This window comes from Caloenas nicobarica, chromosome 4 (genome assembly GCF_036013445.1).
Source record: "Caloenas nicobarica isolate bCalNic1 chromosome 4, bCalNic1.hap1, whole genome shotgun sequence".
Taxonomy (NCBI): domain Eukaryota; kingdom Metazoa; phylum Chordata; class Aves; order Columbiformes; family Columbidae; genus Caloenas; species Caloenas nicobarica.
Window position 1 is genome coordinate 62,849,481 of NC_088248.1, and position 18,610 is coordinate 62,868,090.

An 18,610-nucleotide genomic window follows, 5' to 3' on the forward strand; every position below is an offset into this window, starting at 1 on the left:
GTTGCCATGGTAATTTCTCATTATTGTTGAATAGAAAAATAATTACTCTGGCAAAATCCCCCGTAACCTGTCAGAGCATAAGTTAAAGATGCCTGGGGGCAGCCTTGCCTTCACCATCCCCTTTTTGCAAGAAAGAGGGGGTAATTTTATTTTTTTTTTTTTTTTTTTTTTTAAATAACTGGATACTTTCGCAGCTTGGCTAGGGGACACCTCATTTGGTTTTGTTCACTATTTGGCTGTGAGAGTAGTTGGGCCCACCTGTGACAAGGGTGGAGCAGAGAATTAATCAACAGAGACTATCAGAGCTTGACAGAGGATTTATATATTCTATTAAGGCTTGGGTTCTTTTTGTGGGTGGGGTGTTACATTTTCTGGTTTTCATTCTTCCTGACATAAAATATGCAAAAGCCTAAGATAAAGACCTTGGACAGTATTCAAACTGTGACAGAGTCTGGATACTTCATCTATCCAGGGAGGGAATCCACAGTAATTCAGTCTCTATATTATCCTTGCCTTCAGACTTCTTGGAAGCAAGAGTGAGTGCAAATATGTGTGGTTTGAGGTGAGGCCCTGCACTTGCCCTGCTCTTCTCTGTCTTTCCCATGTGCATTTGCATCCTGACGGTGTGGTGCTCCCCTTTTGCCTCCCATGTCATCGGATGTTGCATGAGTAGCTCCAGTGACACTCAACTACTGAGTTAGCAAGAATTGCAAACGTAGGATGTGATGTTGCTTAAATTCTTCCCTTCTCTCTCACTTCCCTATGACAAGTGTGTCCAAAGTATCCCAGTTAAACGATACTGCAGCCCCTTTTTTGGCAAATGGCAGAGTGCTGGCGTGTAATGACTTGTTGGACAATACAGTCTTTTATGGGCTTATAATGTCACCCAGCAGGCTGTCCCCAGTGAAGGGCTGGTGTGCAGAGGTGCGTTTGCTGGGCTTCTGTTGAACCTGAATGTATATTCTGTACTTACTGTTGTGGCTACTTGACTAGACTATGCAGTGATGTTTGCACATGGAAACACTCATCAGGTTTACACCAGCAAAGAGGAAAGAGCAGCAGCTCTCCGAGACAACAGATATCTAAGACACGGGGACAGTTTTGATACCTCGCTGTGTGACTGAATTTTGAGCAAGTATCACAGGGCCATGCCACTCGTCCTGCAGCACAGGATGAGCCTTGGCAAGAAGGTGAATTACAGGCTCTGACCCAGCCAAGAAGTATCTCAGGGGTCTCTGGTAGGAGCTGGAATGTTAAAACCTGTCCTTACCATTTCTCCATTGGATGTTTGGCAAAAAGCAAAGCGAAGTTGTGAGGCAGGAAAGATACCCTGCTCAGCAGTTTGGAGTGAAATCCAATAGTAACATCTTCAGGAAAAAAAAGGAGCAGAACTGAAAAACCCAGATAGTTATTTCTCTGTATGTGTACATATAATGAATACAATAGATGCACGTTTTGTCTTAAATTGGCATTTTATCTCAGGTGGGTTTTTTTTGGGTTTTTTTTTGTTGTTGTTTTTTTTCCTGTGAAGGTAACAAATGTTTTCTGGCATAGTTACATGTTGCTCAGGCATTAAGAGGTACTCAGTGCTCGCTATGCTGAATTAACCTGGCCTTGCACACTGGGAAGGCAGCTGCTGTGAGTGGCTCTGAGGAGTGCGACTGGGGCTTCTTCAGAAATGTATTTACAGCTTTGTTGCTGATCCTGTGTGCTGCAGGTGATTTAAATCTCAGGACCTCAAAGGAGCAGAAGAGACTGCACCAAAAATTTAAAATCTGCTATTAAATATATCTGTAGCTTTTAAATGAAACAGTTGGCGGACTCTGTTGTTGCCTGACTTCTGTGAAAACCCTTGCAAGCTGGCCCACTTGCACAGGTGCTAGACATGGAGGTTTGGGTGCCTGTTGTTGATCACCCAGCTCTGACAATGCCTGGTTCAATTGTCAAAGCCAACAGACCACCCGTAGTGGTGTATCGGTACATGCTTTACATTGCACACTACATGGATAATTGCTATGTTTCAGCTATGTGTATTACTTAAGTCTAAGTATACACAGATCATCTTAAAATATTGTTTTCACTTCATGTATCACACTGAAAAGTAAAGATTTCTCACAACAATTACATTTAAGTAACTGGATGGTATTTAATTAACCTGCAGTAGCATTGTATTTATATTAAATGCACTGGAGTGGAATGGCTATTATATTTAGGTTTTAAATAACTTTCTGTCAATTCATGCTGATAATCAGGTTATGTAGCATTATAGAATAAAGTACTGAAGTTTTTTCATTATTAGGACTAAGCAGTTGAGATACACAGCCCAAGAAAGGAGGGAAAAAGTAATAATCACTTTATTTGCAAGTGAATTATAAAAACATTTTTAACATTTAAAGAAACGAATATATTTACGAGAGTAAAAGTCTTTTACATATTTAGTGTGCTCAATAAAAGGAAAGACAGTTTATTGTATAATGAGCATTTTAGCTTTTTTCTTAAATTAGAACTAGAACCTTATCTAGGAAAATTAGTTTGAAATATCATATAGACCTCTACACCTCAAATCATAGATAAAGATGTGCAAACTATGTGTGATCCTGTTGAATTTCTTTTACAAAGGATGAACATATTTTCATTTTGCCTCCTGTTAAGTGAATGATCTGTTGCTTCCTAGGATAGTGACAACCTCTGGTGGGATGCCTTTGCAACTGAATTTTTTGAAGATGATGCAACCTTAACCCTTTCGTTTTGTTTGGAAGATGGACCAAAGCGATACAGTAAGAGATATATTTTTTGTTCTATTTTTAAGCCTGAGTTTCTAAGCACTGTAAGAGACAGATGCAACCCTGGCAATGACAAAGTCACTTGTTTGTATTCAGTGACCATCAAGTTCCATTAAAGAATTACATGGGTCGGGAATCCTTTTTATTTTGTGTGGAATTCCTCTAAATTTTATTACATGAAAATAAATTATTTCCTAGTGGAGCAGGGCAAATAACACAATATAATATTTGGAATTTTTTAATTAATTTGCTTTGACTGTGCTTGCAGTCTTTTTTAATTTGGTTTCCGCAAGTATTTGAGTGTTGAGTCTTGTGGGCAAAGTTGTTCACAGAAAGGGAACTTTGTAGCAAATTTCGATATTGTTGCTCAAAGGGCTTCCAGATTTTAACAAGCATCAGAAAAAAAAATACCAAAAGCTATATCCTTGCCAGTGCAGATAATAATTATTCCATCTGTTATGTGGATCTGTGCTGTTTGCACACATTAAAGACCTGCCCTGGATGTTGTCTGAACAGCAGTGGAAATCTAGAGTACTCTCAGTCAAGCACTAAAGAGAAGCTTGAATAAAAGTGAAGCAGTGAATAAATCTGATGGCATTGGTGTCTGTTGCCCACGTATGCTGAGCAGGAAAAAGGGGTAAAATTCATCGAACAAATTGTTTGAAGCGAATAATTCACTCAGCTTTAACACTAAGCAACAGAGAGATAAGTAAACATTGAAAAACTGCATTGCCAATTGTTTCACTCCATTCAGAGTGACCCTTGCTTTCACAGTGGCAGCTCCTGCTCTCTGCTTAATGTTCTGAATCTTGTGAGGTTCTTCTTTTTCATGAGAGTGACTGATTGTCAGCGTATCACATACTTCTAATTCCTTTCATCAATTATCTCAGGTATTTATTTGACAAGTGTTACCTTCTCCTGGAGAAAAAGTAACAACCACTTTGAACGCACGTTCTGGGATTAGTGTTGACAGAATTACAGTTTCTTGCCTTTCAAAGCAAGTGATAACTCTGTAAAGGTCCTCAAATTACAGCCTATAGCAATGTTGGTAACAGCTGATCTGTCCTGATTAGGTTGAGTCAACTTGTCAGATATCAGATTTGCTGGTTGTGTTATCAGTCCAGAAGGCACAGATACATCAGCAAAAAAGCAATTAATGTCCAGTTAGATCAGAGGGAGTTGTGTTTCTGGAAAACAGGGCTACATATGAAAGAATTTGTCAAAGAGTGAAATATTCCTGTTGTCACAAATGCTTGATAATGGTTGTGCTATCTGTAACTGGGCCAGTTTGGTATGGGACAATACTGTGATTCTTAGGATTGTTGTTGATAAATGTGATTGAAAGATCAAATTACTGTGGGCATGTTTTTAAAAGCCACTAGTGCACGGGATTTTTCCTCTGCTTTTAATTTCTGGCCTCTGCACAAACTGTTGTTGGTTTTGGTGGTGTTATTTTCAGCATCTGGAATTAAAGCTCAGCATGTAGGGCTCTTTCTGTTCATTCATGCTTCCTTTCCTTTGTTTGTAGATATTTACGTAATCCTGAACGACAGTATTTGTGTTTCTTTCTGACATGAGCAGTATTTTTGGTTAGTGGTACTCTAAAGTGCATGCTGGAGCTATTCCAGTCTGGGACTTCCATTGCCACCTGAGCAGGCTTCGAGAGCAGTCTGGGAGGTGCCAGGTTGTCCAAGTCCCTGCTAGGGGACATCTCCAGTGTTGCTTGAGGAGGGCACAGAGTGGAGGTTGTGTGTTAAGAGCAACCCCCTCTTCCTACCTGGGAAGTTTGTGTCCAAAAACATGCGCAGGAGTTGAGAACAGAGCAGTCTGCTCCCTTTTGGGTCCAAAAAATATCGCTTCTACTTGTAGCAGGTTGTCACTGAGCACGGAGACCTGATCGAGGTCTTCATTTTGCCTGCCCAAGCTGCGCGTGTGCGCTATTATGACTATGGAGGGTCATGGCATCTCCCGAAGACCATAATGTCACTCAGTACCTTTATTCCAAGTAACAAGTGAAATTGCTGGCCAGTGGGCTGGAGCTCCTTTTAGAAGAGCCAGAGCATGCTGAGTGGTGGCAGCACCAAGTGTATAGTTCTGGAAGAGGTGAAACAGAAGTGCCAGGTCTCCATCCACGCTGTCCCCAGCCAGACAGCTGCCACCCCGCCCAGCGTGAACGCTCTTTAGTATGTTGTGGGCATTAGAAACATGGGAGCTGGCTGAGAGGGAAGAGGAGACAAATTGCTTGCTCTTACTCTTGCAGGCACAAACAGTAATGGAAGGAACCAAGATTAGGCACTAGAAAAGAGAAACAGGCATCATTGAGAAGGCGTTTAGAGAGTTGAAAGTGTTGAAAGATGCTGACCTCTTGCCTTTGCTCCAGGATTTTGCTCCAAATTGCCTACCTTTGTCTTGCGTCAGCCTGTGAGAGATTTGCTTACATCTCCAACATCGGTTGTGGCTGCCACCTCATTTTCTTTCCTTTGGGCAATGATTTCCCTCCTTTGGGGACTAAAATATTCTCTTCTGGAGCAAATAAATTCCAGAAAAAGTCTTGTGGGGGGGTGTGTGTGTGGGGGGAAGGACAAATGTTTTTTTGTTGTCCATGGCCACAATTTTTCTCTGGGCTACAGTGATTCCCAGTCCTTTTCCCTCCTTGTTTTCAGGGACTATCTGGATCTTGCTTTAAACCACTCACTGGAGACAAGGAGGAGCATGGTGTTTTGCCCCAGGTTCCTTCTTCAAAGCCCCCAGGACCATTGTGGGAGGCTGCTGAAATGTGCATTTATCTTCTTCACTTCTCTAATTTTCACTGCAATCCCCAAGCCCCTCTGTGGTTTCTTTTCCCTACTTGCTTTAAACTTTTCCTTTCCATGGGTTTCCTATCGCAGCCTTTTTCCCAGCTGGCTCTCTCTGCCCCCTGCTCTTACCTGGACAGCCCAATCCAACAGCCAACACAAATGCTCAGAGCATGTGAATCAGGCCTGTAAACCATTGCTTGTGTAAATGTACAAGATTTTAAAAAAATAATGCTTTTACTTGCCTCTCATATCTTTTAATTTTTAATATACAGCGCTGTCCAAGAAACTGTAAGGCTTGTAAACTTTTTTTTTTTTTAATCTCAGAAAACTAAGCTGCTTATTTAGTTTCACAGCCCCAAAATGAAGCTTTATGAAAAACACCAGATATTTTTAGGCCTGCCTTTCACATTACTGTGATTTACAGCGCTCGTCTCCACGCTGAGAAAAGCATTTTTCTTCCCTTTGCTACTCTCGCTGTTGGGTGTGCAAGGTTTCTGCTTGACTATCCACTCTGTGATTCTTTAATTTATAGGGAAAAGTAGATATGGGTCGAAGTTGGGATTTTAAGTCACTGGGTTATGTTTACTTCACTTGGCACAAGACAGCACAATGTACTGATACTCCAGCTGGCTTTAAATGTGCCTCTGTATCTGTGTTGGCACAGCATGTAAAGATCCTTACTTATGGCCTGGAAAGAGTAGAGGTCTGTTAGTTCAGTGATTCACCAGTGCTAATTAATTTGATTGCCAGGTTTGTTAGACCTAGACCAGTTATCTTTGCAGAACATTATTCTGCCCCAGAAAGATGTGTACTTGAAAGCCCAGCTCAGCTTTTCATGCGGAGATTGTATGTCAGACCTGAAATTGCTGCTGTGCCCACCTTGCAGCTCTTGTTGTCTTTCTTCAGTATTTTAAGTATATATGAGAACTTTACCTTCTGCAATTCTTTCCTGGTACAGCATTCCAGAAAGAAGATACTATCTTCTTTCAAAGATCCACTGAAAATGTATGTTTTTCTCTTGCTTGCTTATATACCCCTCAGCTATTCTTTTGGTCTGCTATTATCTGTGAAGCCCACTCATGTTATTAAATTCTGTGTTGAAATTGAGTTTTAATGAGAAATGGTACAGAAAATAAAGGTATAATTTAATGTAGCAAAGGTGTAAATTGTGTTTTTTCTAGTCTGGCTTTTTGGCTACAGTGAGATGGAGAGAAGGCTCACACATTCCAATGCCTAGAGACAGAGAAAGATTCCCAAAAGCAGAGATGCTACCTGTTTTAAATTGTATTGAATTATGTTCAACAGAAACTAAGTAAACACATGAAATTCATTTTACAAAGAGAACAAAAAAATGTACTGTAATTTACTATTCTCTGATTTATTGGGTCAAGAAATAAATAGGTTTTAAACAAAACTAAAAGAGAAAATATGCCTAATGGAGCAGATTTTTTTTTTCCTGTTTGTGGATAAAACATACTCGTTTCCTGTTAAGAGCCTTCTATCCCTGTAAAAGAGTAAATACTAGACTCTGATCCATTGTTGCCCGGGTTTTTTGTTTCTTAGAGACAAAATATTTCCCGAACAGATAAGAGAAACAAGTTTGATTGACAGCTCTTAGCAGAGTCTCATCAGCTGCTGTGCTGACAGCCTGGTGATGCGCACTGTGCTGATGTGGTAGGGACTGACAGGTGATTGACAGCCCAAGACTGTGGAGACAGGAAAGATGAAGCATGCTCAGTGAGAATAATGTGCAGTGTTTATGCAGCACTGCAGAGAATAGGAGCTAGAAAGTTAACTCTTTCAGAGCAAAGTGACACTGTAACGCGTAACGGATGCAGTTGCCACTGTACAGAAAATTAGAGCTTGTCTACATTTCTATTCTGTTCACTAAACACTTTCTGTTCATGGAGGAACTGTACACTGTGAGGAAGCAAAAGTGGGAGCTATCACATGTGTAGCTGCAAAAACATTTCATGTATAGTAGATGTGATGGATTCATCAAAATGGATTTGTTTAAGCCTATAGATGAAGAATGTATTGAGAATTTCAGGCACTTTTAATGGGCTTCCATCACCTGATTGTATATGGCATTGCATAATGTTACACAGCAGAGATTTCACAAGGAACAAGTTGAGTTCTTCTGCTCTGCGTATCCCTAGAAAAATATAGTTATTTCAGTTTTATTGTTGCTCTGAATCTGTAGCTGATAATTGAATATGCATTTTGTGTTATAATTGCTGTTGCAGTTTGTGTTTGGAATGTAGAATATAACTATACCATGCTTTGCATTTTATGCGCTTATTGTTCATTTTCTCTATTTGGTGCATGAACTCCGCTTGCTTTTTCTTAATTTTTTTATTTTTTGATAATAGGAAAGTTAGAGGTACAGTTTTCTGGGTAGCAGCTTCAGAATATGGTGAAATTTGGACGAAATGGTAAAATCATCGTCTTTAAAGAGCTTATCTAAGTTTCTTTAGAATATATTGCATAGTTGTATCTTATACTTTACTACAAGTTATTTAGTGGATACAGAGCAAGTGAGCTGCAACAGATTCATTCTGCCTTTGTGCTTGTTTATAACCTGTTCTACACAGGTAATGTTACAGCCCTTTGTTGATAACTTCTGCAGGTGTAATGGTGGAAAGCTGTGTCTGGTGGGCATTTCTTACAAGCAGGGAACATAGCTTGGGAATGAACAGCGAAAGATTGCTACACATTACCCTCTTGCTTAACTATTGTCAAAAAGATGGTTTTGAGAGGCTAGCATGCTACATTATCACCCCAGGTTTCTATAAAACCACGTTCTGGCTTCTTTCACGTTAGTCTTACAGAGAAAATTAAATTTGCCAAGAGAAACAGATTGTAGTATTTTCAGGAACATGCTCTTTCTTTTTACTTTTATTTTTTCCCAAAGACATCCCAGTCATTAAACATGATTTGAGCATTCAGGTACAACACAGTAAATTGGCCTAGCTTACTAAGTGAGACAGATAATTCTGTGCAACTGCCTGGTCTTCATCTTTATATACCACTCTTCTAGTTTCGTTTTCTTCAGAGTTTCTGGGCCATACTTTCAAATTTAATTTCAGAACATAGATGAACGTTTTGTTAAAATCAGGTGTAAGCGGTCTGCAAGTGACTATGGATCACCACTAACACCTCCATGCCCCCAGTTAATGATTTCTAATTGATAATTACTTCTTAAAATTGGTGTTTTAAGGAGTTCTCAATCCATTTTACATATGCTCTATTAAAACTGTATATTACTAATTTTTAGTAAGCAATGCACTAGTAAGTCAAATGCGTTACAGGTGTCTATTACACCTATGCACTTATCTTTAGCATGCAAACTTCCGTAAGCTCATCAAAGAATAAAATGAGATTTGTTTGACAAGACCTATTTTACATAAATGCATGTTGACTGGTATTAATTACATCCCTTTCACTTCAATCTTCATCGGTTAAATGCTGTATAATTTTTTTTCACTATTTTGTCTGGATTGATATCAAGCAAGTGTCTTATGTATAGAGTTATCTGACTGTATAGTATCCCTTCTTAAATACCAGTACAACAGTAGTGGGGTTTTTTAATTCCTTCTGTGGTTGGTTTGTTTGTTTTAATTATTATTTCATAATACTAGATAGAAACATACAAAATAAACTCTTAGAACTGCTAATTTTAAAACATTTACTCTTAATAGATACTATGTAAAATGATTCTTAGCTGTTGATGGACTAGGAAGCACGTCTGATCTCAAGATCAACATTCTTTTCAAAAGTAGAACAAAAGAGCTTTTTATATATTGATGTTAATAAATTTTCTGTTTCCAAATTAAATCAAGTTTTGAATAAAATTCAAGGTCTTTCTTATTTTCTCTAGTCCATACATTCATGGATCTTTCACTGCCACTTTCAGCATCTTGTTCTAATATTTTATGTTTTATAATGTGTTATTACAAAAAGCTTTCCCTTTATTCCTCTTTCCTTTTACATTCCATATTCATTATAATTGTCAGGGTTTTTTCCTTCTAATTATTGCCTTCATTTTTCTACTAAGTTTTTTGCCAAAGTTGTTTTCTTTCTCAGTATAGTTGTGGCTTTTGTGTATCTTATCAAGTCTGTTTAACAGATTCTTAATCTTCATGCTTAGTTTTATTTGTATTCTGTCCCAGTCAGTTGAGCTTGGGTGAATCCAGTATTTTGAAGTACCAGCTGTATCTCTCCTACTGATTGGGATTGCCTTTTCTTTGTCTGTACTGAATGCGTGTTTTGGATGGCATTTGTACAGAAACATGTGGTCTGATTGGAAAGTGTCCAGAGGAGAGCAAAAGTCTTGAAAAATAAGACTTACTAAGAAAAATGAAAGAATTTAAGTTCGTCAGTCTACAGAAGAGAAGACATGGGAAAAAAGGAGAGGGGAAAATGGGATATAATAACAGGACCTGTCAAGGAAAGGCATGTCGTCTGTGTCCATATCCATGATGAACGGGAGAAAATATGCTGGTCTTAAATTGCATTTTAAAAGCACGTTGAGAGGTTAGTTCCTACTGATAAGAAAAACAAGGTGCTGGAACAGATTCCTTGGGGAGGCTGTGGAGCCCCTATCAGCCAAGGGGCTCTGTCTGACCTGCATCTCGGATTCCCCGGAGTCCCAAAGCAAGTGCCAGCGTTCAACCCCTGGTTCCCTTCATCATAACAAGTTCTGGAATGATTTTTCTCATCTTGGTTGCTAAACTTTTTGTGATTAAAAACACCCCACTACTTCTAATTTTTAGCAATATGAATAATGTTTTTCAAATACTGCTGGCTATGCAAGACTTCCCACACAAACCTTCCACCGCTTTCCTTCAGAGCATGCATTTTTCCTTTTCTCTGTATTAATGATAGACGCTGAAGGAGTAATTCTTTCTAGTTCCTGATTTGTGATTAGCAGATCTGAATTAGATCTTCACCTCTGTCTACTTCAGTCTTGTTAGCACAATGTTCCAGTGCTTCTGAGTTATTGATACCTTGAAAATACAAAAGAGCTTCTTTACTGTGAAGTGCCGTCTGTGTGCAACATGTGTGTGTGTGCACATCCATACACACACAACCTCAGTTAGGTACTCCATGGAAGGGTTTATCATGAAAGCTGTCCTATCAACCTCTTTTTCAAATATCTTACAAATAAGTACAAGGTTTCAGATATCTTACAAATAGATACCTCAAATCTCTTCTGCTTGTTACTAAGCGTGTTATATGAACCAGTGTTGGAGACCTAATGTCTGTAAAGTGGCACCTGGAAAAAGGCTGCTAAACTCCTAATATGCATATTGCACAATTATATATAGCCTTTAATTGCAAAGGCACACTGAAATCCCAGTCAGATTGATTCTGCTGCTGTATAAACAGATGAAGCGATAAGCCCTCTTTGGGAGAAATCATAATATAATGGGACATGATACATTATAGGAGTCTAAGGTCCATTCAGAGAGCAGGAAGAATAAAGGCAAAATTAACATGAGAGAACCGCAGTGATTTATGGGCTTTTTCCCTGCCCAATACAAATAATCCCTTTGTTGTGGTTGGCTTTTGTTCACCCATTTGGTCCAAATTATATAGCATTCAGTTCTTTCTCTCTGCTGGAGACCATGTTAATAAAATGCTGGAAATCCATGCAAAATAATGGAAATGAATCCATGCAAAATAATGGAAATGAATAGCTTTTAACACCAAACTTTTCACTATTACAAACTTGGGGTAAATGGTTTCTTTCTTTGCATAGTGTGATGGCAGTTATGAAGCACTGGTCAGTACTGAATAACTGGCAGTAAACTAAGAAATAAAAATGTTGCTGTACTAAGGTATTTCAAAATATTTTTAGTATGAGGTTGAAATATTTTCTTGTTGTTACTTCAGCTTTTAAAATTATCAGGTGATTTTTAAGATGGTCAGATAACATATATTATGTTATTGAAAAAAAATGTTCTAACATATTTACAGAGTTCCTGTAAGAAACAAGACTGAGTCTGAATATTTATCCAAATCTAGAATTATACGTATCTTTCCCTTAGAAGTCATGAAATATTTTTCTTCTGCATTTTTTGTTTTATTTATTTTCTTTTATTACATTTATGTTGTTTCTTTTTCAGAAGTGAAACACCCCACTCTATGAATGACCTAACTAATACCCTAAAAACTGTAAACCTTGTGGCAGAGCATATTTTCATATTGTCATCTTGTTTCTAGACCAAGGAGAGGCATTTAACTAAGTACAGTAGTTTTACTCTCAGCCACTATAAAATATAATACTTTGGAGCAGACAGATTGCCTGAAGGTATTAGAAACGAATTTCTTTTTATAGAGCACTGAATAACTAAACAGTGGACTGTCAGACTTTTTTCTTCCCTTTTTGAATTCTCAGGTGTAGGTGAATCAGAATATCAATCCTAATGGGTCTGGGAGCTTTATGTATGTTACAATAACTTCATAATAATTTCAAAGTTCTATATTGTGCACATACACTTAACAGTGCAGGTAGTGATGTTGCAGACTCCACAGCTCTAGTACACCAGCAGGACAAGGCTTGCAGGTGCAGATGATCATTTTTAAGTTCAGATAATTAAAAAAATCACTGCAAAATATGTCCTCTACCCACAGATTTAATCTTGCTGATAGGTAAACACACACAAACAGAAGACAGTCAACTATGCAAACGTGCATCCTAATATAATGTTGGTTTTATTAAACAAATGTGCATGTTTGCGTTTATTGTACAAGTAAAAGTTTAATAATTTTAGATTGTATTTCGATGATGCAGTAATGCTGTTCCACATGATGCACCTTATTTTTATGCACTAGGTATTTACCATAGTGCAATATATTTAAATGGCTTAGGAGAATACAATATGCAACATCACCAAAAATTATGAAATCTTTATAGAAATACATTTAAACTGGGTCAGCTGCAGCACCATGATTAGTAGAAATAGAGCCAAAAGCTGACTCTGGACACTGAGATACTGTTCCCAATTCCATATTGGAAGTTTCCTTGAATTAATGTAGTCATGACTTTTTTTAAAGTCTGCTGTGTATAAGAAGGCTGAGATATTATACAGTGGCTATCGTTCTTCATCATATTGAATTCTGCACTCCAAATTATATTACCTTTAAAATGTTGCTGACATTTTGCCGTTCCACTATTCTGATCCATACAAGTTTTATACCATAGTATTTTAAGTTCATTCTGGTGCATATAGCAGTGTAAGCAGTACCTTGCAATTCTTGTTTCTTCTCTCGTTTTCTCAGAGAAGTGGGTTCTGTGGAGTATTTGTTTAGGATTTCTATAGACAAATGCAGCCAAGATATAGATAATATTAAAAGTTTACGTCAGAGAGGACAGTTTATAGGAATAGGTGTTGGATTTGGAACAGAATGATTCAGATTTGTGATATTCCTTTGGTTTTGTGAAGTTCAAACAACTTTTCTACTGAACTACCTGGAATGTCCTGTCTCCTGAAGGAGCTCTGCCTGCACATGAAGAAGTGCTAATCCAGGTCCAGTATTCCAGAGCTGCTCTTTTTTGAATAATCTTGGCTCCAAGTCATTGAAAGTGAGTGGTGGTACTTGGATTTTATATTGTATGGGAAAGCCAAGAGGAGTACAGGGTAGCTCTGATGCACAGGAGGTGGCCTGGGCCGCTGAAGACATAAGGCTGCAGCACATGTACCTGCAACCTTATGCTTTCACTGTGTAGCTCTGTTTCACTGCTGCCACCCAGCCAAGACGTGGATCATCATTCTCTGGTTGAGAAAAGTTTCTTTCTCAAGGGCACTATCACATATAGCTTATCATTGGGCAAGTGTGTGGGGGGTGTCCCTGCCCATACCTCTGCTCCAGATAGAACTGCCCACCTGTAAGGGTGTTCCTTCAGCCAAAGGGACCTGCGCCTTGACTAAAGTGTCTTGCAAGTGCTATTCCCTCATTACCAGTGCCGCCTTTTTCATACCATTCAGCTTCAAACAGCTGCTTTTCATCTGTGACCCAGGCTCATGTTAGAAGTTTATCATTTTGGATGCCGTGGAGGAATGCGTGCAGAGAAGCGCCCGTGGACAGCTGTCTATTCAGCAGCAGCCATGGAGTCAACATCATCTGTGCAGTTCACTGGGTGGCTGAAAGTAGATGTTGACCATTTCGTCGTATCTTTTAAAAATCCATTACTGCTCCCATCTCCATTTGGCTATGAATAAGGCTTTTATATACAATCTTATCTAGTCCAGAAATATTACAATACTGTGTAATTCAATTTTATTTTTGTCTTTAATGTCTGGACCTGAATTAATAGGGCATTACTTTTCATCCTGATATCAATCTTGTTCCTTTCATTCAGATCCAAATTCCTTTGTAGTACATGATTTAATTCACTAAAATGAGGTAAAATGAAACCCTGGTCCAGGGAGCATTAAACTAACGTATTTTTGGTGGCACATGTGAAAACAACAGCCTGCTGTATAACTGTGTGTGTTTCCCTCCCCTCTTTTAGTTGCTTAGAGACTTTAAAACTTTTTTCACTTTCAAGAACTGATATTATCTATACTTGTTCCTTCCCTCCCCCCTGCCTTTCATCCTTAAGGAAAATCCATTATTAAATGAGATTAGAGAGATTAAAAATACACTTTTATTTCATAAAATTCCTACGATTTTTTTTATAAGCGATCCTGAACTCAAACTAGCTTGGTATTCCCTAACTGAGGATCGGTGCTTTCTTTTGTGGCAAATTAGCTTTGATTTGACAGCTATTTTTGTTTCAAGATTGTATGCACACCAGCTTTTCTGCTGAGGCTTGGCTCTCAGGGACAGTTGCACATGCATGGCTGGCTGTGCATCAAATTCTGTAATCCAAAGGGATGCTCCAGGTCAGGGTTATTTAAAAAAAAAAAAAAAAGTCTAGGCAAAGGGATGTTGAACTAGAACGTGGCCTTGCACCAAGAAAACATTTATCAAGTTGAAAAACAAAGGAGTATCTGCCCTTTCCACACTGTTTCTATCAATATTCTGCTTTTCTTCTTCGCGCATGTACAACTAAATTGATTGACCTGGTTAGTAGTTTTAGAATGAAAATGAAATAGAGGGTATCTTATACTGAGAGAAGAGTTTAACTTAGCTTCATAAAATGTGCACAATCTGTAATGCGAATTTGGGTACAACTGGAGAACTGTATTATGGCAGGGAGAAGGTGCTCAAGTAAATAGAAAGGAAAACGTCTGGACAATACATTCCAACTGGGTGATCTGGCATCTCCAACCACCTCCAAAAAAGCAGAGTTTGTACTGCTAGCACTCAGGGGCATCTTGTTAACTGAAGCTTATAATTTGTTGTGCTGGTAGATGGAGGCTGCATCGACATTAGCAAGCAGTGCAGTGCAGTAGGAGAGGATCTGAAGAGTTGTTGAGGACATGACGTCCACACCGAACATGTTGTGCAGAGGGTTACTTTGGACCAGGTCCAGTCCAGCCTAGTGAACTAAATGCCTGTTGATGGCTGGAGTGCATTAGGTGCATTCCTGGAGTTCGTCTGATTCCTCTCTCGTGAAGGGAATCCAGTTGGTGAGCTTGGAGACCTCTTCACAGCACAGACCAAAGCAGAGCAATTTGGTCACTGACTTCAGAAAAGTGGTCCTCAACTGAGCTAGAAAGTGAGTGTGAATTTGGCCCTGGAGAAGGAACCCCTTTGTGATAATGCCTTCATGAAGCATCCTGCCAGGTGCCATGTCTGGCATCCTGGGTAAAAAAGTGGGTTTCATTTTACTTTTCATATCATTTATAGCATAGAGGGACTAACCCTTTGCTTGTGTCTCTTGCTTCAACGAAAAAGCATGTTAGTCCTGTAGGAGTCTATTCTACATCTCCAGACTGATCATGTTCCTATGATAATGCTCTTCTCTGGTCTGATGGCAATTCCTCTTCCCCAAACACCTGCTTGACTTTTTTGTCTTCTAGAGAAGTGAAGAAGGTAGACTATTCAGCATGCTGCCTCCCACCCTTTCCACTGATTTCAGTCCTTGCGAGGTCTGCAGCCTTGCTCTTCAGTGGTGTCTCTGCTCCCCCGCAGTGCTGCTGACCTCCCCCAGGGCAAGCCTGCAGCCAGGCTCAGCAGTAGTTGGTTTTTTCTGCTCCAGACTCACTTCCCCTGTGTTGGATCAAGCAATTAGCCCAACTGACAGTCCTAAAATGCTGTATGGATCCCCATCCCTCAGGAATGGGGTCACGTGTGCTCTTGGCATACTTTGAAAGCCAGTCTTAATCCCCAAATGCCTTCTACTGAAGCTTCTTTTCCCCCATCAATTCTCTTTAATGATAACAAAGATAAAAGACCCATTTAGATTCTGGTGGTGTGATTCTATGGTGTAGAGCTCAGATATAATAAATATAACTTTAGCTGTTCCTAGCAATAACTTTTTCAAAAGAATGTAACCAATATGTCAGTAGAAATACTGTGGACTGCGGTGACTTCAAATTAGTATTAATATACCTTGATATGCCTCTTGAATGTAGAAAGGTGCAAATGTGTATCTAGATTGTAGTAAATTTGTATACTATCAAATTCATTTGTGCAAATATATGTGATCATGTAATTACAGTCTGTATTATTGCAATACAGATAAGCAGGGAAGCAGGATTAAGATTGTGCTGTCAGCTCCAATTTGAACATCCCTTGGCTCTGAGCAGACTGCAGTGCAACATTAACTTTTGGTGCAGCTTTTGCTGCAACTGCTAGAATTAGGATGAATGCCTGCTTCTCTTTGGCAAGTCACTGCTATCCTAAACCCAGGGATGTGGACTTGGTCATTCTGATCAGGGAACTGGTCACCCACAGCACACAAAAAATGTATGAGGAATGGAAGTAACGTCCATGGGAAAAGTTAGCTAGTAGAGAAAATCACAGAATCGCAGAATGTTAGAGATTGGAAGGGACCTCAAAAGATCATCTAGTCCAATCTCCCTGCCAGAGCAGGAACACCTAGATGAGGTTACACAGGAAGGCATCCAGGTGGGTCTTGAATGTCTCCAGAGAAGGAGACTCCACAACCTCCCTGGGCAGCCTGTTCCAGTGTCTGTCACCTTCACTGTGAAGAAGTTTCTTCTCATATTCAAGTGGAACCTCTTGTGTCCCAGTTTGCACCCATTACCCCTTGTCTTATCATTGGTTGTCACCGAGAAGAGCCTGGCTCCATCCTCCTGACAGTCACCCTTTACATATTTATAAACATTAATGAGGTCAGTGTAGCTTCTCAGCAGAAGTGGTCAGTGAGAGCTGGGACACAAGTACACAGAGCAGAGCATCCTCTGGACTTGGCCACCACTAGTGCACCTTGCTACAAGTGAAAATCAAGTGTCCTGTGAGACAGTTCACAAGGACCAGCCCTCTCCTTGCCTTCATCATGACAAAACTACTACTTCTGGAGTGTTGTGTGGTTTCACCCCAGCGGGCAACTAAGCACCACGCAGTCACTCACTCACTTCTCACCCAGTGGGATAAGGGAGGGAGATAATCAGAAGGGTAAAAGTGAGGAAACCCATGGATTGAGATAAAGACAGTTTAATAGGTAAAGCAAAAGCCATGCATGCAAGCAAAGCAAAACAAGGAATTAATTCCCTACTTCCCATGGGCAGGAAGGTGTTGAGCCAACTCCAAGAAAGGGCTCCATCACGCGTAATGATGCTTGGGAAGACAAACACCATCACTCTGAAAGTCCCCCCTTCCTTCTTCTTCTCCCAGCTTTTATACTGAGCATGATAGAATATCCCTTTTGTCAGCTGGGGTCAGCTGTCCTGGCTGTGCCCCCTCACAGCTTCTGGTGCACCTGGCAGGGCGTGAGAAGCTGAAAAGTCCTTGACCACTACTTAGCAACAACTAAAACATCAGTGCATTATCAACATTATTCTCATTCTAAATCCAAAACACAGCACTATACCAGCTACTAGGAAGAAAATTAGCTCTATACTAGCTGAAACCAGGACATGGAGACAAAGGACTGACAGCATTTAGATCTCCTTCTAGGAAGGAGTGGCAGTATTTGATTTTTGGGTTTTTTTGTATAATGTGTCAGGAGGTAGTAATTCATTCTGTTTAAGCTCAATGATTGTTTAAAGACATTTTAGTATCTACTGAAAGTGCTAGTTAATATGTAGAGAAAATAAACAAAAAATGTTATTTACAGAGAGCATGAAAACCCATTTTTAAGCAAGGCTTTAATGAGATAATATTGGCCTGTGAGAATTTTCTGGCTTGCACATCTTTCTAATTGAGTATTCCACTTCTGTCACTTCTTTTTTTTAAAGTAAGGGTTATTGCAATTGCACAGCATTTATAATTTGTCCTCAGGAAAATGATACATCTACTCACCAGACTGTGACACATTTCTCTTGACCTGTTGATAGGATCTAAACTATGCTTCTTCTGTGTGCTCTGAATTTGCAAGCAAAAGTCGGCAGAATTGAAAGGGACAACCATGAGTCCTTTACCATGAAATTTTGAAACAGTTCTAACATTAGAGAAAAAGAGCTGGGAGCCTGGATCAGAGAGCTGTGTTACAATAGCATGCACAGCTTTTCCTGTACACATTGCCATCCCATTTTCCTTCTCACTGAAGAACATCATAGTTGGTTTTTCTTTTTTCCAAACTTTTCACGCACTTATGTCTTTCTCTTTTCCTTCTTTACATGGTCTATGATTTCTGTCACTATTTTACTTTACAAAAGATGCTATTTGACATGTCTAGCTAGTTTAGTTATAAAGGAAGCAATGAGAAAATAGCATCCTAATATACTCATTATATTCAAGCCAACAGTTGTTGGGTAGAACAGTGCTTTTGGTTTATACTTATATTCCTTACCTATGCAAGGGTGAGTCAAAGGGGCAAAGACGAAAATTTTCACAGGCAGAGAAAGCTTACAGCATTTTACAAGTGTTCATGTAAACTTCTCATTAATATATCTATGACTGCCATTATATACAGCCATTTGAGGAAAAGAAAAATCACTGTTAAAA

The 18,610-nt window shown here is 39.3% G+C and overlaps 1 protein-coding gene across 9 annotated transcripts in view; it reads left to right on the forward strand.

Moving 5' to 3' along the window:
• Positions 1–18,610, forward strand: part of LDB2 (LIM domain binding 2) — a 218,114-nt gene that overhangs the window by 75,165 nt on the left and 124,339 nt on the right. For all 9 annotated transcript variants that reach the window (XM_065633695.1, XM_065633697.1, XM_065633696.1 and 6 more), the window contains exon 2: positions 2,675–2,777. In XM_065633695.1, coding sequence (XP_065489767.1) covers positions 2,675–2,777 — 103 coding nt within the window. The remainder of the gene's footprint in view (positions 1–2,674; positions 2,778–18,610) is intronic.